The following is a 26,545-nucleotide window of genomic DNA, read 5'->3' as shown; positions in this document are numbered from 1 at the left end:
TGTGGACTCTCGCGGTGAGAGCCCTTATAAGTTTCAGGCCGAGAAGGGCGTGGAGACGCTGCACGCCTATCTCTACTAGTCGTAGGGGTAGGGGAACGCACATCACGACGAGGGGGTGGGGAAGAGTACCGTGTAGGAGAGTGGTTCGGAGAGCGGCGCCATGATCTAGAAGAAGATGGAGGGGGGGATGCACGGGGTGAGGTCGGTGAAGTAGGACGGGGTGAAGAGCGGTTCATGACGTAATAGCGAGCACCCCCGCCCGTGCGAGGGTGGGGGGAGCTAGGTCTGTTTGGTTCAGGAGAGCGACGAAAGGCAACCGATCGATTCTGCGGGTTTTCACGGGGGTATACCGGGTTACGCGGGTCATTAAAACACAAAAGTGTGTGATGGGTAGGACGGCGGCAAGTACTACAACGATAATCGCGCGTACACGATGCGATTGAGTGTTTATCTAAACATCTATAACACAGGCCATTTGATTTTACGAAATTCGAGCGATCGCGGGGACTCATATCCAAAAAATCTCTGCACTCGCGTAGGTAATGAGCTTGGCTCGAACACATAGGGCACTTCGAGGAACGGCCATTGGATTCGACAACCAACGCATGACGTGGGTCACGTGGGACTCGCGGTACCGTACCGGTTTTGGAGTAGGAAGGCGCGGCATCCACCAGAGAGGTATTTCCAACGTTATCGTGGTGCCGGCATTCTTCTTCTAAGAAATCTATAAGCTTATCAAAGGTAGGCAAATCCTTTTGGCCGTCCCCGTGGCGGCGTTCAAAACGTGACCTCAAGTCCGCGGGAAGCTTTCCAAAACAAATATGAACAAGTATATAAGACCAGTGTTTCACTGGTAACTCGAGTCGTTCTAAACAACGATAGGCAGTAAGTAAAGGATTGAGGAAACTGGCGCGTAGTCCAGTCAACCGAGGACTAATATCCGGCAGGGATATTATTTGGGCAATGTAGGTATCGGCCAGGACGCGCGTATTATGATACCTTCTTTTAAGAAGGTCACGGGCTACACAATAATTACCGGCTTCGACTTTCAAATGTTGTACCAAACGTTTTGGTTCGTCAGATAAAGCACTCATTAAATAATGCATTTTATGGGTGGGTAATAAATCACTTCGGGTATCAACGACGCTGTCAAATTGATCAATAAAGCTAATCCAAGCGTCCAATCGCCCATTAAACCGTGGGATTGGAAGATCAGGTAATTTTTGGGGACGCGGGAGGTCAAAATCAGCGGCAACAATAGTAGCCCGGTCGGGCACCGAACGCATTGGAGTACTCGCGGAGATAGGGGCGACTATCTCGTTACGTTTAACTTTAATATCGACAACTTGGTCGCGCACTGTGCGAACGAGGCCTTGAACATAGGTATATTCCTCCACATCTATCGCCTGGTCTAAACCGCCAAGGAGTTGGGCACTAGCCTCCCGAAACTCCTTGTATTGTTCTTCAAGGTCATTTACATAAACCATAAGTCGGGCGCGGTCCGCGGTATTAATTTGTGAGTGCGCATTCGAAATCCACTCACTGGTTAATCTTAAAGTCCCGATTGACTTTCTATAATCAGCAGTTTCCGTGAATAATGTCGATCTAATTGTATCATTATTTCCGTCCTCACCCATTATAACTCAAACGATAAACACCACTTAGCAACAGGAAAATTGAATATTAATCGTAAAGACACTTTAAATTGAAACGTATGCACTTGCAGATAAGGGTCTAATTGGGAAGCGCGATGGTTTGCCTAACAACAACAATTATTTTACGTAAAAATTAACAATTCTATTTTGCAGTCAGAATACTAAAGGGGGTTTAAAGAATACTAGTTAAACGAATTTCTTTTAAGGGGAACGATTATATAGCATTGATTTTATTGAATGTAAATTTTAAATCCACGTGTTAGTTATTAAAACTTGCAAGCGATATTGAGCCGTCGGCCCTTGAAATAAGGTACTAATTACCATACGGCGATCGGGTTAATCTAAAGACGAGTTGATTGCAGGATACCGTTATAAAGTTATGTAACCAATTCCAGAATGCAATTTTACGATTTAAAACTATAGGTAATTCACTGAACGGGGGAATAAAGTTAAGAAAGGGGGAATTGTAGTTGTTTATAGCAAGGGGCGTAAAAATTATTTAAAGAGGGGATCTAACCACGCTCTGCTACCAAAATGTTTGAGAACGGGACAAGTAGGTACACAATTTTGGGATAAATAATTATTTGTCAGTTTGTCCAGACAGCACTAACCTTTCTCCAGGGCTTGTGATCCGCACAGAGGACTCGGCCAGGGCACAGGATTCTTCCAGGTATCCGAAATTCACAATGTTCGCGGAGCACCACACAGGCGTTTAGGTGCATGTCTTATTTCGTCTGTCTGTAGGTGTCAACTAATTAGAGGACCGCGCGGGCCGGGGGTGTGGGGGGAGACAAATCTGCATGTATAGACACATGTATAGGTAGTATTTTAGGTTGAATCATAAGAGTATGTTAAATTTTACTCGAAATAACGGAATATAATATATTATTGCACTCCATCATATTTTTTTAAAGGGTTTTTCATTTGTTTATATTATTATTTTTAAGTTTATTTATAGTGCACTGTTATGTGCTGTGTAATCTCGTTTAGAAATAAATTCATTTAATTTTTATTTACAGTCTTAAATTGTTCTACAAATAAAAATATCTCTTTTTGTTAAGTTGATACAGAATGGCAGTAGGTACAGTACAGTAATACGTTTGATGTGTTGTTTGATCCGCTACTCTTGATGCTGTCTGTACCTACATATAAATGATTAAAATACATAAGTACCTACGTTTCAATAAATTAATAAACCGGTTCATAGAATTTTAACCCATTTAAGTCACATTATTTTAAATGTCATCTAATTTGTTTTATGTAATAAATAATGCTTTTTTATTCAAACTAGCGACCCTTCGCACGGGTTAACAAATTATACATAAACCTTCCTCTTGAATCTCATCTATTCTATCTATACTCTCTATCTATTAAAAAAAAACCGCATCTACATCCGTTGAGTAGTTTTAAAGATCTAAGCATACATAGAGACAGACAGCGGGAATCGACTTTGTTTTATACGTTGTAGTGAAGTAAACAATAAAATGAATCGACAAGGGTTTCCAAACTTTCCAAACCAAACAAATATAGCCTCTTCCTCGTTCGTATCGCCTTCCGCAGCCCCAAACCATAGACTAGGTATCCTCTAGACGGAGTTTAGAGCAATTAAATTATGAAACCGATGCTGCCAAAAATACTGGGGAGCGGGGGACGAGGTAAGCGAGTCCCGTGCCGTGATTGGTCCGTTCAAAGACACGGACGTTACACAAAGACACTTGGACTCGAAAATTGAGTAAAACTACCGTATATTTGTGGCAGAGGGGGTAGCGCTCCTATGCTCAGTCTGGAGGATGTCTTGTCTGTGCCCCAAACCAAACTACGTCGGGCATTACTCACAGCTGATTACCATCAATATTGGAATCCGAATTTAGATCGGGAGTCAATTTAAACACTCGCTTACACTGAGTAACTCTACCGGGCGGGGCCTGTAACAGGAGCAATAAATTAAACTGTAGGCTCCTCAATCTGACCAACATTTCTTCAGCAACTTTTAAAAATAACTTGTGTTTCGATTACACTTTAAAGTTCATCCTAAGGTGCAAATGACGCAATGTATTGCAATGTTTGTCATGTTTAGTTCGTGACAAGCAACGTCAATCATAATAATGTTAGCGTACATTGGAGACAAAGACAATATAAGTTTAGTAGGAATGTAAAATAGGAAATCGAAAGAACTCATAATTTAAAAACATGTTAAACATAAGTTTTATCGTTTGAGTACAATATGTATTATTTTTTTGCTCGTGTTACAGGGCACACCAGGCATATGAATAGAAACTAATGAAAAACGATGATCAGTCTCGTTAAAATGTACACTGTAAGAAATAATCGACTACAAAAATAAGCTTAACAAAGTTAATTTCGATTCAAGTTTTTATCGCCGATTGTATTTTATTTTTAAATACCCAATGATTTAGTGCCTTCGTGTATCATAACCAGTGATCATTACTTTTCCAGCATATTTGGTGCAACATAGTAAAAATAAAGGATTTTCTTCAATTTTTTTCTAGGGAGAGGATTGGTTAAGGTTAATATTACTGTTATTAACCCTAATTATCTATTCCACCTAGAGTAGGGCATACAGGTGCTTTTAACCAACAATGCTGCACCAAAATTGCTGGAAAATTAACGATCACTGATCATAACTGGAATCAGTGAAAGGTTTAACATTTATATTATGTATGTAGTATGTAGGCCTCGATGAAAGGTCAGGTTCAGTTCACGAGTTCGAACTTCGCTCGCACCGGTGCATTTTAATTTTTTTTATAATTTGAAATTTATAACTTTGCTAGAAGATGTCTGCGCTTAGTAGGTACATAATAAAAAACCGTTTTTTAATTACATATTTTACGTCCAGCAATTGCTTTCAGCACAACTAGTTATCACTTTTACATATTAGTACGATAGAGAGACAGATAGCGTTTCGTTGTCGTGACAAAACACCATAGACTAGGAATCCTCTAGACGGAGTTTAGAGCAATTATTTCATGAAACCGATGCTGCCAAAAATACGGGGGGACGAGGTGAGCGAATCCCGTGCCGTGATTTTTTTTTTTTTTTTTTTTATTAAAAATGGGCTTACTCATGGCCACAGACTAGCCGGGGCGAAGACGTGGCCTACGATGGAGCGAGTCTGCCCAGAAGGTGCCTATTCACCCTTGATTTGAAGGGGTTTGATTGGTTCGTTCAAAGACATGGATCAATCACGGCACAGGATTCTGACACTTTGACTCGAAGATGGAGTAAAACTACCGTATATAGTGACAGAGGGGGTAGCGTTACTATGCTCAGTCTAGAGGATGTCTTGTCTGTGCGAAACACCCGTCGACGGCGCGTTAACTAAAACGCTGCGTAGGTACATAGCGCTGCCCTAATCTTTTTAGGGGAACCGAAAGGGTAAAAACAGGACCCTATTACTAAGACTTTTCTGTCCGTCCATCTGTCTGTCTGACACCAGGCTGTATCTCATAAACCGTGATAGCTAGACAGTTGAAATTTTCACAGATGATGTATTTCTGTTGCCGCTATAACAACATATACTAAAAAGTACGGAACCCTCGGTGGGCGAGTCCGACTCAGACTAGTCCGTTTTTTTTCTTCTAACAATCATATTATTTGTTAGAAAGAGATACTTTCACTAAACGAGACTGGTTACCAGTCGCTTTTCGGTAAAGGAAAACATCGTGAGGAAACTGGACTAATCCCAATACGGGCCTAGTTTACCCTCTGGGTTGGAAGGTCAGACGGCAGTCGCTTTCGTAAAAACTAGTGCTCACGCCAATTACTGGGATTAGTTGCCAAGCGGACCCCAGGCTCCCATGAGCCGTGGCAAAATGCCGGGACAACGCGAGGAAGATGATGAGACTGGTAGCTGAGGGGTAAAGTAGTAGGTTCACGCCTTCTTTCAAGACTCAACTTCCTTGAGCCATTAGACAGCAGAACAACGATTTAAATTTATTTTTAAATATTATAACCCACTAAATTAAAGGGATGTTTAATCTAGTCAGCTCAAAATAACATAAGAAACATTAATTTAAAAAAACATATTTTCGCCATTAATTACTCTTCTATTCAGTAGAATACAATAATAAGTAGAATAAAAACTACATACTTAGTAGTCTTTATCACTACCGAACCTACCAAAGATAGGTAGCTAAGGTATCATTACACTTCCCAAGGCAGGGAATTCTCATACTCAAGTACCAACTAACAGCTTACATAACATGTGATGAAAGTAAGTACACATTGCTAACTTTGACAGACTGCCTTATTCGAACTTCAAGATATTCACAAGAGACGACACGTACTAGATCCATTCTAGATACGTTATAGTTTAGATTTCAACTAGTTCTCTTCTGCAGCGCAATTCGAGCAACCAATGTAACTTTTACGATAGATAGAGTTAGATATCTATTAGATGTGAATTGGATCTCTAAGACATATCTTGTGGAAATCGTTCAAGAGTATCTCCAGAATCGCGCAAATGTCAAATTCGACAGGTTAGATCTTAAACATATCGTTATCGTATCTTGGCGATGTCTAAAAGATATCTAACAGATGTCTATTTCAAAATCTGAATCAGAATCAGAATCAGAAATCGTTTATTGCCTATTAGTGTTTACATCTTTCAGTTCCCGCAGGATTGTGTCAGACTTGTGTCTAAAAAAGATCTGTGTAATTCAAAATCCGAATCGGGCCCAGAGTCACGAACAAATATTAGTTTACCACACGTTAGCAAGCACGGTTTGATCGTGCGATTATGTACAAGGAAACAAGACGAAATGGGACGGGAAATGCGAAGATTATATCTCTCGTAGCCGAAATTCACTGGCACTCCGCTTTAGCTGAATCTCACTAGCATATAATCTAAGGGCCGTTCATATCATAATCACGTCACACAACCTGAGGGGCTACCGCGAAAACAAAATTTCGCAAATTGCGGGGATCTTTCTCTTTTACTCCAATGAAGGCGTAAATAGAGTGACAGAGAAAAATGTCCGCAATTTGCGAAAGTCGCTATTTGCGGTAGCCCCTCTGATTCGAATTTTAAGATACGTCAAAAAATTACTAAGGCTACGACTTGGATCGCATATGTTTGTGTCAAAAGTGACGTTTCTCCAAACAAAAACGTCACTTTAGATACTGGCATATCCGCATATCTTTAGCAAAATTTTGACGTATCTTAAAGCTCGAATCAGTCCGACAGTGGTGGGTGATATATGGTATGAAATATAAAATTTATCATCATAAAGTAAACTTTTATCGTTGAGTAAATTAATTAATTAATTTGTTTTATTTTAAATCTTAAATAATTTAAGAGTAACATTTTTAAGGATATTTTTTTTATGATAAATATTAAATATTTTTCATTGGCAACGGAATGTTAGAGAGTGGCATTAATAGTATTTTATGCAACCGTTGTTTAAGAGAGGTCAAAAAAGGCGAGTGGCGTGAGTAACAATTTAAGGCGAAGCCGAAAATTGTTAATAAAGACGCCACGAGTATTTTTTGACTCAGTTAAACAACGTTGCATACAATACTTTTTCTAGGACCAAGCACTTACTTTGAAATAAAATTGTAAATTTAACAAATATTTTTCATTCAAGAAGTAGCAAAGAATGGAGGGTACGAGCGGGAAAAGAATGAATGAAATAAAATAACATGTCTATGGTTCACTCCTCTGTCAGAGATGACAATTATACAATACAATATTTTTCAAGTGGTGATTACACGAAGTATCGTAAAAGTGTCAAAAAGATACTGCGTGTATGCACAAATACTTTTATGGGGAATAGACTAAAGACTTGTCTTGACAACTATAAGATAGGGGTTTAAAGGTGTGTGCACGACCCTTTAAATGACAAATAAAAGTACGGGAGTAGAAAAAAAAACACCGGTTTGATTTTATTCACATTCATTATCATTCATTTCTTATCAAAATGAAATATTATATTCTCATTACCGTACCTAATGTTCCTACTTCATTACCTAACGGAAATGAGTTAAAAAAGAGGTAACATTTCCCAGTGCTCATTTATTTTTAGTGTAATATCACGATACCATAATATTTGTTATGGACAAGGTTCCACTAAATTATATTACTCCGACCCGAAATTTGGCTTGTGGGTCCCTACTCATAAAATATTGATGTCAATTGACTTCGATCGCATTTGACACTTACTTTCAGGCCAATTCGAACGTAAACTGACATCATAATTATGTCATTTAGTTATCGTGCGTCTCGCTCGCGCCAATACATGTACGGACATGTACGATAAACAGTGATCGGAATAGGCAGAGTATATTTACCTACACTTGGTAGAACATAGATAAAAAGTGGAGACTTCCTTACGACAAATTTTTTTTGCGGGACTAAAGTCCCGGGAACTTACCGAATAATTAATATTGTTCTGAATAGTACAAAAAACAATGAAAACTGCTTCAATACAATAAATAGGCATAAAATGAAACGGATTCTTCTATATTTATTTTTAATAAACTCTCTTTATTTACAAAGTTATTATTATTTTATTAAGTCTAAATATAAATAACATTGCAACTCAATCTACAAATACAAAATTATTATATTGATTTAAACTAACACCATTTTCACACATACCTATTATTAAATGAAAACGGGACTTAATCGCGTAACACTTATATTTAATATTTGGCCCAAGGTTTCGGATGTCACATTACGTCCGTGGTCAGAGGCATACGGGTAGGGAGTTGTGTCAACATTTTCTAGCTATACGAGTTTTTGAAACTACCCGCACTTGTAATAATGTATGTATGTAGGTTTAATACATTACACGGCCAAATTATGAACATAGGCAAGTGACTCAAATCAATAGTCATAGTTCGTGACCATAATTATATTTCAGCCTTTATTTTCTTACTTTCGATTATACACACAATGAAAAGGATAAAAATGTTAAATAATAAATACATTATCTTACCTTGAAACTTGGTAGTTTTGGAGTATCCATGGTGTTTTCAGTATCCAGTAATCGCCAAATCCAATCAAAGCAAAATCGGTGTCCGAGTTCAGGTCGTGTGTAATCAAGTATAGCAGGAGAAATTCCAGTAAACAAGTAAATGTCAAATATCCAAAAAACACAGTATCTACACTTCCGTACGTACTCGACAAGGGATAGTAAGAAACTGATGTCAACTTTCTATTTAATGCATAAAAAGGGTTGCAGGTAACAGCGATAAGTGATAACGACATCTGCTTTGTCTTTTAGACGATAACAATGGAAAGTACAATTAACATAGTTGATAGTAATACTGTTATTTCTATCTCTTTCACTTAAACACAGCTGGTATTGGCGTAAAAGAGACGGACAAGTTTGAAATAATATAAATACAATAATGTTATATTATCACTCGTAAACTAGTAAGTACAAACTTGTAGTGTTGTGGTTACTATTTAATTTTACGTACATTGGGGATACATTATGAGATTTTATTTATTTTACCGAATTTAAAATCCGGGAAGTCCCGGAAAAAAATAATAGCGCAAGGAAGTCTCCACTTCATGACTTTGTTCTACCAAGTTTAGGTAAATATACTCTGCCTATTCCGATCACTGACGATAAATGCACGATAACTGAAGAGGGAGCTAATTGTCCTTTTATTAATGATTTTTTTACATGATTTAAACAAGGGCAAATGCCTTGAAAAAAAAATCACTCGTAAACTGCATAGACTATATTTACCAGAGCAAACTATAGCAATACCCCAAAAGGTTAAAGTTTTTTTGATAGAGAAAAATCACGAGAACATCTCTATATTTCTTTTAATTTCATATATTCTTTACCCTACATACCACAGCAGTATAATTTTATTATAAAATAACTAGAGCTAGCCGAGGTATTTGATCAGCGAAAATTTAATCAGAAGTATAAGTACCTACTTTTAGAGTTACGAGTATTTAGGTAAAACTTCAAATTTTCCGTCGCAAGTTTCGCGCGGCTCCATATTTGTTATTCCTTTCTAATTTCTTGGATTTACCCGCCCTCTGAATGACATCATTCAGATATAATTCTGATGTCAGTGTGCGTTCGAATTGGCCTGTTTTACTCTCACCTACACGTGCCACGTTTAGAGTAGATCAAATGACCTCTGAGGGCCTATCGCGAACCACATTCGACGTGTTGCCTCTCTGTCACACTTACGTACGAATTTACAAGTGCGACAGAGAGGCAACACGTCGAAAGTGGTTCGCGGTAGGCCCCCTGTTAACGACTTTGTTTGCGTGGAAGCCATTTGCCTTTAACTGTCGTTAAAATGAAACTAAAGTCGTGAGAATGAAACTTAAGTGTTACCAATTCAATTTATTTTTGTTCCAAACCGTTCTGTACCCGTACCCCTAGTCACTAACACATACACCAACTTCTACGTAATTTACTTTCTACACATCGCACTAATTTCTTATTTTATAAGTTTAAGGGTCCACTGAAAATCAGCGTCGTTGCACTAAGTGCATCGACACATGCTGAGTAGTATCCTCTTTGGGACAACCAATTGCACAACTATGTAACATGTTTATTATCTGTTAATTTTAAGATTGTGCTGTTTCAAATAAATTATTTTCATTTAATTTCATTTTATAATATGCAAGTTCGAGCGATATGCATAGAAAGTAAGTTATGTTCTCAATAGCGTTTATGTCAGTGGCAAACTGGTGGTAGCCACACTGGACATTAAAGCCTAAAACATTGTATCGATGATTAGCGACCCGCCCCGGCTTCGCACAGGTAGTTCAATGAATTTATACAAAACCTTTACAAATTATACACGAAAACCTTCCTCAAGAATCACTCTATTGATAGGTGAAAACCGCATGAAAATCCGTACAGTAGTGTTTGAGTTTGTCGCGAACATACGACGCGGCAGGGGACTTTGTTTTATAATATGTATTGACGATTAAGGCACATACCTGGAAGCCCTCAGCCTCGGACAGCAGGAAGTAGAAGCATCCGAACCAGTGGGCCAGGATCAGCAGGATGTGGATGAGGTTGATGACCCGCCAGAAGTTCGGGTACACCGTCCGGGACTCCACGATGTAGTAGCAGCTCACTGCTCTGTATACCTGGAGAGATATAAGCAATTTAAGCATTCTGTTAGTTTAAAAAAAATATATTAAAGGAAAAGGAAGAAAATGGAAAAAGTTACGCTTCCGGCAGGCCTTGAACCCGCATCCTCCACAATCCGTGAGTTTCTCTTAACCAATTGAGCTACGGAAGCCTACCAGGACATCGCAAATCTTTCCATTCCTTCCCTTATGTATACACGCATTTGGGGTGGCGTACAGCGACATCCTTCAATATAAAAATTGGTATATCGATCGCACATACGCTTGTTAAAAAATTGATGATGTATTTAAGTTATTAGTTAGTTAGGTACCTAGTTTGAAATTCGATTTTAGCAGGTATATATTGTTAGATGTAGATAATATACCATCATCATTTAGCAGCGGTAGCATTAGGTATTGTTCACTAATGGCTGTACAACTATATCATCAGTTTTGCTCAGCATCTGTAGTTGGCAGACCAGCCAGGTCTGAATAATGACCAACATTATGCTTCGCCCGAGGCAGAGTAAGATTTATACGTGTCTAAGGTAACATAACATATGTTAACATATGTACAGTCCATTCTTATCGTTGAAGAGCATTCTTGGGCCAACTAAAGGTACCGTGTGGATTCAGACTACATCCGCAATACTACAGCAGTATTATTGTGGCAAATCGATGTTGCTACCCGGATTTTTGATATTTGCGGCAGTAATGCAGTCGGCAGTAATTTCGCGCTGCAATACTGCAGCAGTAATGCTGGTAAGCACATAAGACAATTAATTGTCTTATGTGCTTAGTCTAGTAGTAATCTCGTAGGAGTAGTTTTTAGGGTTCCGTAGCCAAATGGCAAAAAACGGAACCCTTATAGATTCGTCATGTCTGTCTGTCTGTCTGTCTGTCTGTCCGTCCGTATGTCACAGCCACTTTTTTCCTAAACTATAAGAACTATACTGTTGAAACTTGGTAAGTAGATGTATTCTGTGAACCGCATTAAGATTTTCACACAAAAATAGAAAAAAAAAACAATAAATTTTGGGGGTTCCCCATACTTAGAACTGTAACTAAAAATTTTTTTTTCATCAAACCCATACGTGTGGGGTATCTATGGATAGGTCTTCAAAAATGATATTGAGGTTTCTAATATCATTTTTTTCTAAACTGAATAGTTTGCGCGAGAGACACTTCCAAAGTGGTAAAATGTGTGTCCCCCTCCCCGTAACTTCTAAAATAAGAGAATGATAAAACTAAAAAAAATATGTGATGTAAGTACATTACCATGCAAACTTCCACCGAAAATTGGTTTGAACGAGATCTAGTAAGTAGTTTTTTTTAATACGTCATAAATCGCCTAAATACGGAACCCTTCATGGGCGAGTCCGACTCGCACTTGGCCGCTTTTGTTGTGTATTGTGATGACCTCCAGCACCACAATATACAAAAACCCGTATATTAAGTAAGTACCTAAGTATAAGGCCTGAGTGGACGCTCGAAGCGGAGCGTTCGGCGGGGCGTGCAGCGTGGCGTCGGGCTCACAAGTGATTTGAGCAGCGTGCACTAAGGCCGCTACTATACGTTTGCATTTGTTTAACATGCACGCCGCACGCCCCGCCCCGCTGCACGCCCAACTAGAGCGTCCACTCAGGCCTTACACTAAGTAATTCATTTTCATTAGCACACCCATAATGTGAAAAGTGAATTCTTTGACGGTCAAAGTAATGAAGTATTCCTAACTATAAAACCAGGTTCAGTGAAGGAAATTAAACAGCTGCCTTAAAGAAAGTAGTTCACATGAACAATTTAAATTACTAGTAATAGATACTCGTACCATTTAACTGAAGGAAATGCATTAGCATTTCTCCATTTTATGATCTACTATAAACTGGTTTTAAAGAAAGCTAAAAGTGTTAATTTTATTGTTCCTGGAGCCCATTTTTTACTACACTCATGACATTTTTCGCTTGCTCGGGTATTAAACTGATATTGATACTATCGATATTAGTACGAGAGGTTACAACAACAACTTTGTCCCGTTGTAAAACAAATGACTATTATCGTGTTCCTAATCCTTTTACTTCAACAACTCGAACAAAGGTGATTATTTCCGAGTGTCATAACTCCAAACCAGGGATGTTGCGGATGCCGATTTTTTGACATCCGCGGATGCGGATGCGGATGCGGATTTTTAACCCGTGGAGCGCCCAAACAAGACACGTGTGCTAGTAACTAGTATAGGAGTTCCATACTACGGTAATTCTGGGGCGCTCCAGGGGTTAAAGGCTCACATGCGCGGATGCGGATGCGGATGCGGATGTCAAGATAGTACCATAAAAAACGTCAGTTATTACATTTTAGTAATTTTTATTTCAAAAAACCGGCCAAGTGCGAGTCGGACTCGCGTTCCAAGGGTTCCGTACATTAAGTCCCACTCACGCTTGACTGCTCATTTCTAATAGGTTTTTTGGTTAATGACTAAATTACCTAGCAGTCTAGCACTTACGCCGATGCTAAGACGTTCCTGTACCGACCTGTTCCACATCCGCATCCGCATTAAATCCGCATCGATTTTATGCGGATGCGGATGCGGATATTCGCAACATCCCTGCTCCAAACGTAGAGTCGGGTTATTCCCACTAGTTACCACCAAGTTGTTACCAGTGGTAACTACTGGGAATTTTTTTCCCACCTTTTTTTACTTTTTTTACCACTAAAATTTTGTTAGAGTTAAATACTAATACTATAAATATAGAGTGATTTAATATATAATTATACATCGAATAGAGTTTTAGTAAACGACCTTAAAAGTGACCAAAACGATTGAAACAGTTTAACCGGTACTAGTACAAAAACTAAATATATGTAAGGATAAATTTAATAATCCATTTAGATTATTTTTCTAGTGATTTTATTAGGTACTATTTATACTGTTTTTATTTGTATTTATTAACTCTAACAAAATTTTGGTAGTAACTACTGGGAATGAAAATTCCCAGTAGTTACCTCCAAACTGAGTTGGTGGTAACTACTGGGAATTATTTTTCCCAGTAGTTACCAGTGGTAAAAGGTGGGAAAAAAAATCCCAGTAGTTACCACTGGTAACAACTTGGTGGTAACTAGTGGGAATAACCGGTAGAGTCGGTGCGGAAAGAGAAGAGCCGTGAAATGTATGGGATCCAATACATTCTATGATTCTTCTCTTTTCGCACAGACTCTAAGATTGACATTGAAAAAACAAATGACGTCAGCGCAAACTCAAATTATGCCCGTTTATCCACCAGTTATTGAGCGAAGTCTTGACTGCGAGACAGGGCCATTCGCGAAAACGGCTCGATTTATACGCATCATTATGGCGATTCACGGCGATCCCCCGTTTTAAATCCCCGCTTATTGGCCACATTTTTGAAATCCGAGGAAGAAATTGGATTTGAGTTTAATTAAAATTTGCATTGAAATTTTTTTTGAATGTAATACGGATTAGTTTTCTATTTAGTTTGTTCATTTTATTGGACACTTATTCCGTTAGTACCTATAATGTATTTAAATAAAAATGCTAAGGATTCAGTTGTAACGTAGAACTTAAACTATTACTTTCTAAATGAAACAACATTTACGTTGCTGCATTCACGTCTAGACCTAGAACTTTTTCTAGTAAAAACGAGAGATTAACAAAATAAAATTTGGACATACCTAACTGTTTGTCATGTCTTTTCTGTAAACATTCCTAAAATAGAGGGATAGTTTGGAATCTTACTTTCCTGATTGAATCCTACCATATAAAGATACCCTTTCTTAAGATATGGTTGTCCACAGGAGTTACCACTTTTAAAATATATGTATAACCTGAATGTTGGTTATAGCTTACCTTAAAAAATCTAGGAAAGCGAATGATAGGGTTAACACCAATTTTAAGCTGCAGCAGATCCAGGGGTGTCAGCGAGGCGATGTCGAGCAGGAAGGAGCGCGACGTTAAATAGTGCTTGGCTAATTTCTTGGAGTCGTACACCTAAAAAAAAAGTTAACAGTCGTTACTTTACTCTATAGTTTATTTAACTACAACTACATGTACCTAATACTACAAACTTAGGATTTGTCGTAGACGTTGTTCGAGAGATCGGTGCACATTTTATGTTTCGCCAACCTTACCTACTCTTATTTAATGTTTTCAGTGTTATATTCAACTATTTTCAAACTTTTTACTCTGTAAAAATAACTCAAATAACTTTATACTTTCTCCAATCAACCAAAATGTATATTTTGTGGAAATCACGTACAAGGGATGAGATTATGGTAGGGCGGAATGTAAACGACTCAAGTCATTTGTGTCACCTGTGTCGGCGACATCCCGTTCGTTTCTGACTGTAGAGGTAAAGGTCCATTTACATAGGTTGAGTTTCTTGTACGATTTGGGGCGAGATATCGTATAACCTTACTATAGTACAATTTTTTTGAACTGAGCTTGTTCACTTACCTGTCTAACTATGGCATTGTTTTATTACAATGCTATTATCTGCTTTTGTTCTCGTAGGCGCCAACTAGTTTACTTACAAAATAAGTTACAAGTAAATTGCATGTATATTTTAATTTTTAACCTTATTCCTTGTTGAATGGGGTTCAAATGGTCTAAAAAGATAATATCATATTCAATCTTTTGTAAAGTCATATCCACCTTAGCCACGACAGGGAAGTAGTCAGAGTAGTAGTAGGCGCAAAATGCAAAAAAAGTTATGTTAGCCATTATTTAGTTAGTGTATTTTGTAGTCTATTGTTTAAAGAAATAGAGTCGTTAATATAATTATACTAACATTTCAGGGCGGGTATAATCTGCTTTTACTACGAGGTAGTTATCCTAATTTGTGGTTTACCACTCAATGGTATTGTAGTTATTCTTGAGACTCTTTGAGTAAACTAGCTCAGTTGAAAAGATTTACACTATCCCTAGGATGATGGAGCAGCATAACTCGTGGAACTCTTAATATGAGTCCCTGTTTCAGATAACAGTAGGTATATACAGTTTTGCAGGGATCTGCATAGATTTAAGCCTTATACTGTATGTTAATAATAAATAGTAACAAATATTATATTACGTCAGCGCCTGCACGATTGTTGATTGGTCAAAACCACAGCCGTTAATTATATCAGAAGGCTTGGAACAGTATAGTTGTGAAACACACCATGAGCCAATGTTCAAGTATCCTGTCCACACCTGCATGACCAAGTCGAATAACACCTCGTCGCTAGTGCCGTCGTAAGCAAGAAATATCTAGAAGTCATGGAACACTTACCATTAGCCCCTGCTCCAGATATCCTGTACGCAGCTGCACGACCAGGTCCAACGCGAACACTGCGTCGCTGATGCCGTCGCATGTCACCCAGAATATGTGGAACATTATCTGTGGAACGCGATTGGGTACATTATTCTTAGTTATTTCGTACATTAGTTATTTTAAACAGTGATAAACATAAATTATTTTTATAGTGGTTTTAGAACCATTATTATTTTTAAGACTTATCAAATGAAACCCAATAGAGGTACCAAAACAATCATCAAACTTTTCTTTTCAACTCTATATTCAATTAAATTAATGATTAACTTTAACGAAGGTTCTAATGAGAAGGCAATTAAATATTTACGTGTTAACATCCACAATTAATAATATGTGGATGTATATCCACAACCCACACAACACTCGGTAAGCTTTAATTTCAACTTTAGAAACTGTAACAAACTGTTGTTTGACTTGTTTGTATTGTAGGAGTAATGGAGGTAGGTCAAAAATTATCAATGTTACCAAAAATTTACTTATTAGTTACTTGTTGATTACTTGGAGCATTTTTCAAATTAAGTATTTGTTTTTTTTTAATGTTGAAAAAATAAGCAGTGGCATTGCTCTTGAGCTGATTAGATCATTTTATCAAACTAGCTTCTAGCTTCAGTTAGTTTAATATGTAGTTATAGTGAGGGTCAACGAACTGAGAGGAGTAAACAGAAAACAGATAAAGACAAAACTTTCAATTGTTTTGTCTCCCAACTTTTACGGTGTGACTCCGACGGGAAACACTGATCAAAGCTTGACTTCTGGTGATATTGGATGAACTATAATAATAATAATGCTGTACCCAGCCAATTATATTAGAATATACTTTTAAATACAGAGTTTCACACCACCGAACAATACTCTAGAATTCTTTTTTTACACCGTGTGTCAAAAATATTTTACCGACCCAAAGACTCAAGAACAATCAAATAAATCGCCGCAAGCGCTAATTTTGTGAGCTCCCAGATTTGCAGAGGTCCTATGGGAAATAGTAACGGCTCAGAGATGCTATATAATAATCATGAGGACGGTTTATTACTGTTGTTCCGATTGCGCGCTAATTTACGGGTGGAAACATTTTATTTGCCTGGCAGGAACTACCGCGAAAGGGAAATTTCGTTATCTGCCTCTCTATCGTTATTGCTCGAATATTGATCCTGCTATGACATGGAAGACTCATATAGACCATGTATGTGCTAAAATGGCAACTGGCATTTACGTCCTTAAACAACTACGGTCAATTATCTCACGTGGGTGTCTAATCCAATCATATTATGCGTTATGTACACTCTATTATGTCATATGGTATAATACTGTGGGGAAACTCATCGGACCATGAGAGAGTACTGAAAATGCAAAAGCAGGCTATAAGAGTGATCATGAATGCTGGATACAAAGACACATGCCGAGAATTTTTCAGAACCCTGAAAATCATGACGTCAGTGGCTCAATACATATATGAAGCTATTATGTTTGTTCGGGAGAATATACACACATTCCGAAAGAAAGGAGAATCTGAGCGCCCGAATCGTTATACAAATGACCTCTGTTTAATTTAAGCCCTCACAAACTCGCGATGTCAAAAAAAATGCCAGGAGTTATTGGTCGGAAACTATATAATAAATTACCTGAACATCTCAAAAAGGAATCAAGATTGACAGTGTTTCGTGCTCAAGTGAAATACCTATTATTAACAAAGACTTTGTATAGCAGCATAAAAGAACTTAATGAAGTTTAATAATTAATTTTTGACTAGTCGCACTTGTTAGTAGTATAGATATTGTGTACATTATGTATATTTTAAATGTACCTATTACCATGTGTGATGGATAAACTATTATCTATCTAGCTATCTATGCAAGAGTTTCCTCAGAAATGGGGAATATATAGAAAGTAAGGTTACATTCGGATGGCGGCAGCAGCAGCATTAGGTACTACTGTTGCAACGTTAGATCATCTCGCTTGCACCAATGTCAGTACGAGGAAGATGCATTGTAAGTTAGTTTTCGCAGTCGCTAGCGAATATGTCAGTGCCAACTGGTGGTTAGGATACTGTTTAAATTATCACAAATTTACGGACTATGAAGTACAAGAACCTAGCCGTATTGGCGTCACGTTGCAACCATGTTATTTTATAATTATCTTTTACAATTAAGTGCCAAACTTAATTAATTATATGCTCAGTTAACTGAGCATCGAATGAAATAAATGCGTTTTCTGTGTTAACGTGATCTGGTCTGGCGTAAACAGTAAAGCTCTCGAATTCGCAGTATTATTAAGTTTCGCGAAAACTACAAACATAGGTACCTACTCTACAGCCAAATGTAGGTCGGTAGTCGGTTTATTAAAATTGTGTTTATTATGTAACAGTCAATGATTTATAACTCAAGATAGGTTATAGGCGTTCCAAAATTGAAGCGCTTACCTTGTGACAAATTGGACAAGTTGCCTTTAGACGCGGCTGGACAAGCGAGAAATGTGCACATGCTAACGATCTTCCGCACACCGAAAGAGAAAGAGACGACCTTATGTTTAACAACGAATGTGACAAAGATGGATGGAATGAGAAAATTAATCAAAAATAACAGATTTCTTCGTAGGCACAGAAATAAATATGGAAGTATTTTTTGTGCTCCTCAAGTATGAGTATAACCTATCTATAGTTATATAATATCATTGGTAACAGTGACACATGGTGACAGATGGAGATGAAAGTTTTATCACCCCAGACAAGATTAGATACAAGCAAGACCTTTAAATAAAGACTTTTTTGTTTTTCTCAAGGTGTTTTATAGTTTTTAAACGGTACTATGTTGAGTTCTTCCATGGATAATATGTACGTTCTTAATTTGTCTTTCTTGTCAGGTATATGTAGTAACCTTTATAATAATAAAATATCTACTCTAAATAGGTACTCAATTAACTTTATAACAAAGTTAACAAACACTAATTACCCAGAATATTGAAACTGCTATTGTTATTTGCTGTGCGTGGTTAAAATAACAACACACTTAGTTTCAATGATATTATATAACCATAGAAAGGTTATACTCATACTTGAGGAGCACAAAAAATACTTCCATATTTATTTCTGTGCCTACGAAGAAATCTGTTATTTTTGATTAATTTTCTCATTCCATCCATCTTTGTCACACTCGTTGTTAAACATAAGGTCGTCTCTTTCTCTTTCTGTGTGCGGGAGCTCGTTAGCACGTGCACATTTCTCGCTTGTTCAGCGGCGACTAGAGGCAACTTGTCCAATTTGTCACAAGGTAAGCGCTTCAATTTTGGAACGCCTATAACCTATCTTGAGTTATAAATCATTGCTTAGTTTGTTATTTTTTGCGTTGCGAAACCGCGCCGCGTCACTTTTGAGGTGACTGCTATACATAGTTATTGGACACTACATAGTAATTGGCCACTCTTAACAATAAGGCTTGTTTATTTCTGATTTGTTAGGAGTGGCCGATTACTATTTAGTGGCCAATAACTAGCACTCACCCTAGCGCAACTCGATTATGAGCCAAGTGAGTAGTCTCCGTAATAAGGTGGAATACGGAATGTGTATAGATATTTATGACGTGTTACACGCACCCACCCTCCTAACGTGTAAGGGCGTACATTCTTCTCACTGATGAGCGGCCAAGGCTCGTTAGGCGCAATAAATGGACCCGGCAATATGGTGGAAATGTGTTTTATGTCATTACGACTAAAGATACACTATCCGGACTATACCCAACAGTATCTCAATGTCAATATTAAATATAAATGCAACCTTAGTGTCTTATCTTTAAGAAATACTTTTCAACAGCGTAGAAGAACTATAAGCCTTTCTAAGAATGCGTTATTTAACTAGGTATCGTATATTTTGCTTTGTTTATTTGGGTCATTCGGACAGTGTATCGATTTTGAAGCGCGAAATCCTTTGAGATATGATTTTACGCAATATTTTAGTGATGACCAATAGAATAGGTAAGTATAAAAACATTTTATAAAAATAAAAAAAACCGACTTCAAAAAGGATGAAATAAAATATTATCCTTTTTGAAGTCTATGCGTCACCAACTGATATGTTTGAAGTCGGTGCCAAGCCAAGTAGTAACAATACGAGTCAAAAATGGGATTTATAGCTGATTATTTTTGACTGGTATTGTTACTACTTGGATTGGCACCGACTTCAAACATATCAGTTGGTAACGCATAGACTTCAAAAAGGATAATATTTTATTTCATCCTTTTTGAAGTCGGTTTTATTTTTTTTGTAAAAAGTTTTTATTTTTCCATTTTTAGTTTCAATCGGTGAGTGAAAAATCAATCATCCCCTATTTTCCTACCCTTAAGGTTGGATTTTTTTTTCAAATTTATATGGGACCAACTTAGGGGTATACCCTTTCCAATAAAAAAAATAATTATCAAAATCGAACTACTCTGTAAAAAGTTATGCGTGGTTATACATAAATATACGCGTCGACTTGAGAACCTCCTCCGTTTTTTTCGTCGGTTTAAAAGTACTATTCCTGTTTGGATCATCTATAAAGTTAAAAAAAAAACTATGTTTAAGTACCTAACCATAACTCTTTCATTGTTAAAGTTTATTCTATCTATTAAGAATGATAATTAAAAGTTAGGCTCGAATAATTTTTAAAGTTTCCTTTCCAGGATTAAACGTTGTTTAATAGGTATGCAAATAAAACGGCTGTACCTAGTAATTAAATTATAATGCTTTTAAAATATCCACTTTAATTTAGATTTTATTAAGTAGTAGCCAACAGTCTCACAATGTCATTCTTAGTTGACAGCGCTCTAAAAAGTTTTTATTTGAAGTAATCACGAATCATTAACCAGTCATGCTGCTTTCATTCAAATACTCAATTACCTAAGTGATACTTGTTCTAAAATTTTATGTAAGTAAATGATTAAAGTTAATAAAATTAAGGTTGAAAGGGGAGAAAACTATCCAATCAACTGCATAGAAACGGAGTTGACTGTGAGCCATATTTTAATTGAGTGTTTAGCATATAAGGAAGAAAAAGAAATTTGTAAGTTGCCTAACAACTTAAATGATTGTTTAAATGATGGATATTTACATGTAGGTACTTAGATTTATAAAATTTATTGATATATACCTATACTTAAAAAATTGTAATTCTCTTGTGGTCGCTAATGACCTTGTTGTTAAAAGCGACCTTAAAAAAGACTTCAAGAGAAAATCCATTGCAATAAAAAGAGATCAGTTAATTTTATTGTCTTTCAGTCGATGTTTTACTCAAACTCTTGCACACGTAGTTGCAAAATTATCTTTGCTGACACTAAAAACTATTCAAGTCTTTACTTATTAAGGTTTAGAGGTGAAAGTGTCTTGGCAATTGTTTCACCAAATGCTAGTGTCAGACAAGAGCTGTCTACAGCCCAAGTGGCTCTCGAGGGAGTATTTAAGATCGTACTATCGTTTCGTATTTACTTAGCCCGTGTCTTGGGAAATAATGAAAGAGTAAGTCCCAATGAACCTTCTGCTGCTGATTTAGGTGAGCAGGTTATTTTTAGGGTTCCGTACCCAAAGGGTAAAAACGGGACCCTATTACTAAGACTCCGCTGTCCGTCCGTCCGTCCGTCCGTCCGTCCGTCCGTCTGTCACCAGGCTGTATCTCACGAACCGTGATAGCTAGACAGTTGAAATTTTCACAGATGATGTATTTCTGTTGCCGCTATAACAACAAATACTAAAAACAGAATAAAATAAAGATTTAAGTGGGGCTCCCATACAACAAACGTGATTTTTGACCGAAGTTAAGCAACGTCGGGCGGGGTCAGTACTTGGATGGGTGACCGTTTTTTTGCTTGTTTTTTGTTGATGGTGCGGAACCCTCCGTGCGCGAGTCCGACTCGCACTTGGCCGGTTTTTATTAGAAATGAAGATTTGCTTTAGAAAAGTTCATTCATTCATTTCATTCAAACGGTTTTTCATTGAAAAAGTTTTGTAAAAAAACTGACTGAAACTATTACTTTAGCAATTTTTCCTGTTCAAGTTTCAGTATTTTATACCTAAAAAGCTTTGTTACTAATATAATGTATATTATATTTATTTATTTATATGAACCTAGAGTGTCCCACTGCTGGGCAAAGGCCGTCAAAAAAAAAGATTGAGAACCGCTGGTCTACGTGACAGCGTGACACATACAGTGTCCGTCACTTTCAATTCCGTGGTGTTATAAAGTGCGGTTATTATTTTATCGATACAATCATTCATGCCTGCGAGGCGAGGTGCCTCTTACACTGGCAACCTGAGTCAAATGCTTGCCTGGGTACTGAATACGCCGAGACGGGTGGCAACAGTTGCGAATACATCTCGGTGTAAGTATATATTTTGTAGCTTTGTCAGATAATGATGTCGTCCCTGAGGAATAGCAATTTGGCCCTGTTTGTAAACAAGAGACAATCGATATAGAATATAACACGTGTATAGAAGACTGAAAAGGTCTGAGCAAGTGAGATTTGTTTGAGATATTTATGGTCTTATTTGCTCACTGGAGTAAAATGTATCTTGTGAAATAAGAAATACTTCTCATTGTATTATACTTTACTGATAACTTTATCTTATATATTATCAGGCATGGAGACTTCAACGTCTAGTTCATTTTAAAGCATGTAGAAACTTATATAAGCCAGGATTGACCGACTTGCCCTACGAAATAAACAGTTTAATAAAAAGAAATTGAGCACCAGGAGTATCTAAGGCAAGAGTTTTAGTTATTAGATCTGTTAGCAATATGATTTATATGATACTGCTCTGTTAGTGTCAAAAGTAACGTTTTTTTGGTTGAAGAAATGCCACTTTTTGACACTGGCCGGGCCGATCAGGAGCATATTGGAAACAGATCTAATAACTAAAACTCGAATTGCCTTCTTAGATAAAACTCGTTCTCTATATCTGAACTGTCAATACTAGTTTTACATCAAACACATCTCCTAAAACGTTTGATTCTGGATTACGTGTGGTTGTTAAACAATTCTAAATCATATTACATTGGGGTAGAGTTCACATTAGAATAAAGTACCTGAACGGTCTCGGACGGTTGAGTACTAATGGCGGGTATTTATATTCTCACTTCAGTTAAGACGAAACAGGAGCTGAGATTTAAATATTTTAGGTAAATCTACCCGTCTCGCTAACGGAAGCGGCTCCTCAAACTAGTGCGATAAGGACAAGGCGAAAAATCCTGCGTAAAAATCTAAAAATCAAGGTTTCGTACTCGACTGTTTCCTCCTCCAAAACTTAACCAATCGTAACCAAATTTGGAAATCTATATGATTATGAAATTATCTGTGTCGGACCGTTTTGCTTTTTTGGCTAATTGATATCAGTTTTGAATACCACGCCTCTCATTGCGGCATAGTCAATTAGGCCATTTTGGCCATTTTTGAAGGGCTCTAGCGCCTTAAAAAACAAAAAAAGCAAAACGGTCCGACACAGATATTGACAATATTAATCTGTGTTGAAAAAATCATTGCTCTAGCTTCAAAACCCACGGAGCAAACAGTCGAGTACGTTTGTATGGAGAAATGACCACTCCTGTTGCCTCTTAATACGGGATAATATTATATTTCTTTCAATAATTTTATGTTGTAAGCAGAAATCGTTTCTACTGAAGCGATTTTCTGCTTGATTCAACATTTCAGAAGTCGAGTCTTTTAACTTATACAATTAGCAATATATAAGTATCTACATAATCGAAGAACTGAGAAAATTATAATAATTAGTTATTAGAGATGATTTTGAGTTATTGGACTCTTAAGGCGCCGTGAGTTAAGGTTCTTTTCTCACTCTCAATGAACGAGCGAGAAGGCTGTGCGTGCTCGGGATCGCGGATATCATTGTTTTCAATTATTTTTAGTTTGAATAAAAAAAAACAATGATCACGTTAAAAAATTAAATTGCGCATTTCTAGAAGCAATTTTCATATTTTTAGCTTTCGTGCAAAAATGGTTACAAATTTTTAATGATGCGTTTTAGACCTATGTTCTTGATTTTTCTTTTGCTCGTAAATAGAGCGAATGTTGTTAAATCAGGTTTCGAATTCATCTGCATAGTTATTAAAAATAAGGCCTCGAAATTGCTATTAATATTTTTTGGCAACCGAATTATGATCTCAAAACACAAGTGCCACAAGTTTTCCAAAACTCAGGGGGCAGGGCTGCACCTTCCGCCTGAACCATGGACAGTTTAATTTTATTCGTGCAAAGCCTTGTAAATTCACGTGGGTACTCGGGTTTCCATCAGGGTAAATATTTGTTACGCTTTCTGTTATCCAATCCATCGTGTTTGTGGCCCATACCCCATTAACTTAATTTACCCTCCGATGCGAGCAAGTCAGGCCTACGGGTTCATTTTACTATACCTACACATGGTTTACAAAATGAACGTTAAACATAAACTGGTTCAATTAATGGCCACAACATAATGCATAAATTTATTAATACAAAATCAACTGCGTAAAAAAATATTGTCCCTTTCTAACGGGGCTTCTAAAAGTTTTGTTACCTGTGATGTTTTTATCAGTCTATGTACGTATAACATAGACTAATAAAAACATCCCAGGTAACACAACTTTACCTATAAACTTCATCCCATAAATTAAAAATAAAGCTTAAAACTCACCTGCAACTCAGGAAAGCTCTGCCTCACAATGAGCGTCCACAGATTATACAACACGCACGCAGTGATGACCCACAGCCAGTAGAAATAGAAGTTCTCGTCAGGGTTGACAACTGTTCTCGGCGCTCGTACTTTCCTCCGCCGTTGCCGGTTCGTCGACCTGTGGTCACCTGTCGCCCCCTCCGACCCTGTGTCTTCTACCTGAGGGTAATTGAGATTTATTTTGATGGCGGTCTCGATTTAGAAGGAGCAAATAGTGAGGATTGGAGGAAAGTCGATCATGATGTCAGAATAAACTGTATTGATGAAGCTGTGTTATTCCTGTCCTTTAAAAGAGAGTACTTGAAAAAAAAAATAGTGAGTGAGCAATTTGTTGTACATACAAATAGTACTGATTACTAAGAGACTTTATCAACAGTCAATCTAGCCAGCATTAAAAAAAAAAAGCGGCCAAGTGCGAGTCGGACTCGCCCATGAAGGGTTCCGTATTTAGGCGATTTAAGACGTATAAAAAAAAAACTACTTACTAGATCTCGTTCAAACCAATTTTCGGTGGAAGTTTACATGGTAATGTACATCATATATTTTTTTTAGTTTTATCATTCTCTTATTTTAGAAGTTACAGGGGGGGGGACACACATTTTACCACTTTGGAAGTGTCTCTCGCGCAAACTATTCAGTTTAGAAAAAAATGATGTTAGAAACCTCAATATCATTTTTGAAGACCTATCCATAGATACCCCACACGTATAGGTTTGATGAAAAAAAAATTTTTGAGTTTCAGTTCGAAGTATGGGGAACCCCAAAAATTTATTGTTTTTTTTCTATTTTTGTGTGAAAATCTTAATGCGGTTCACAGAATACATCTACTTACCAAGTTTCAACAGTATAGTTCTTATAGTTTCGGAGAAAAGTGGCTGTGACATACGGACGGACAGACAGACGGACAGACGGACAGACAGACAGACAGACATGACGAATCTATAAGGGTTCCGTTTTTTGCCATTTGGCTACGGAACCCTTTACATATATAGCATACAGCTTCATGAAACATTAAAAAATTAAATCAAGGGTTTAAAAGACGGAAGTTACCTCAGTATTTAAATAATTAATCACAAACATATACAATAACACTTTTTACATAAGGAATCATATTGCTTTTACTTTAATAAATAATAATTTTAAGGATACATAGGATATCTACACGAAACTCAAAGAATTGCAATGCATTAAAATCGATGGTATCGTCATAACAGGTACCGATTTGCAAATTTCAGTTCCCTTAAAAGCGGGGTTCTTGCGCCATATTTTTGTATTTTACACTAACATGCTCATATTCATAAAACAAAATTTGTTTAAAGAATAATGTTCTAGATGTTAAGAAAGATGTCAAACAACAATTTAATCTATCTTTGAAGCTGCATGATGGTAGTAAATAATGTTTATACTCCATACATTGCATGCGAACTCTATTCACAATCGTAACAATAATTGCCTATAATTTAGATTTTTTTTTTTTGGATTAAATTGGAAAACCGAAAGGCTTGTTTGATTTATAAGAATACTTATATAACTTGCCACAGAAAAGTAGTTACAATGAGGACCGAGAAAGGTAAGTGGATAATTTGGATATAGCGATGTTTGGATCACAAATATAAGATTTAGAAAATAGCTCTCAGTGCAGCAATACCTATAGTGAATAGATACTAACAATATTTTTTATCAAGTCGATATCGTATTGTGTTAGAATAGTGTAATCATGGCAGCCAAGTGTTAAATCTGATTCAACTGTAGGTATCATTCAAAATTATTTAAAAATTTCTACATTTGCCTGACCTGCATA

At 37.0% G+C, this 26,545-nt stretch overlaps 2 protein-coding genes across 2 annotated transcripts in view; one reads left to right on the top strand and one right to left on the bottom strand.

Annotated features, from left to right (window-relative positions):
- LOC134656855 (uncharacterized) overlaps positions 1 to 26,545 on the bottom strand; it is a 494,896-nt gene that overhangs the window by 32,258 nt on the left and 436,093 nt on the right. The window contains exons 6-9 of the mRNA XM_063512379.1: positions 24,706 to 24,903; positions 16,017 to 16,124; positions 14,597 to 14,737; positions 10,600 to 10,752 (exon numbers count right to left, since the gene is read on the bottom strand). Coding sequence (XP_063368449.1) covers positions 10,600 to 10,752; positions 14,597 to 14,737; positions 16,017 to 16,124; positions 24,706 to 24,903 — 600 coding nt within the window. The remainder of the gene's footprint in view (positions 1 to 10,599; positions 10,753 to 14,596; positions 14,738 to 16,016; positions 16,125 to 24,705; positions 24,904 to 26,545) is intronic.
- LOC134656957 (protein D3-like) overlaps positions 1 to 26,545 on the top strand; it is a 385,106-nt gene that overhangs the window by 102,095 nt on the left and 256,466 nt on the right. The gene's annotated exons all lie outside the window — the stretch shown is intronic.

This window comes from Cydia amplana, chromosome 19 (assembly GCF_948474715.1).
Source record: "Cydia amplana chromosome 19, ilCydAmpl1.1, whole genome shotgun sequence".
NCBI lineage: Eukaryota > Metazoa > Arthropoda > Insecta > Lepidoptera > Tortricidae > Cydia > Cydia amplana.
The sequence above is the reverse complement of the archived record's forward strand: the minus strand, read 5'-3'. Positions and strand labels throughout refer to the sequence as shown.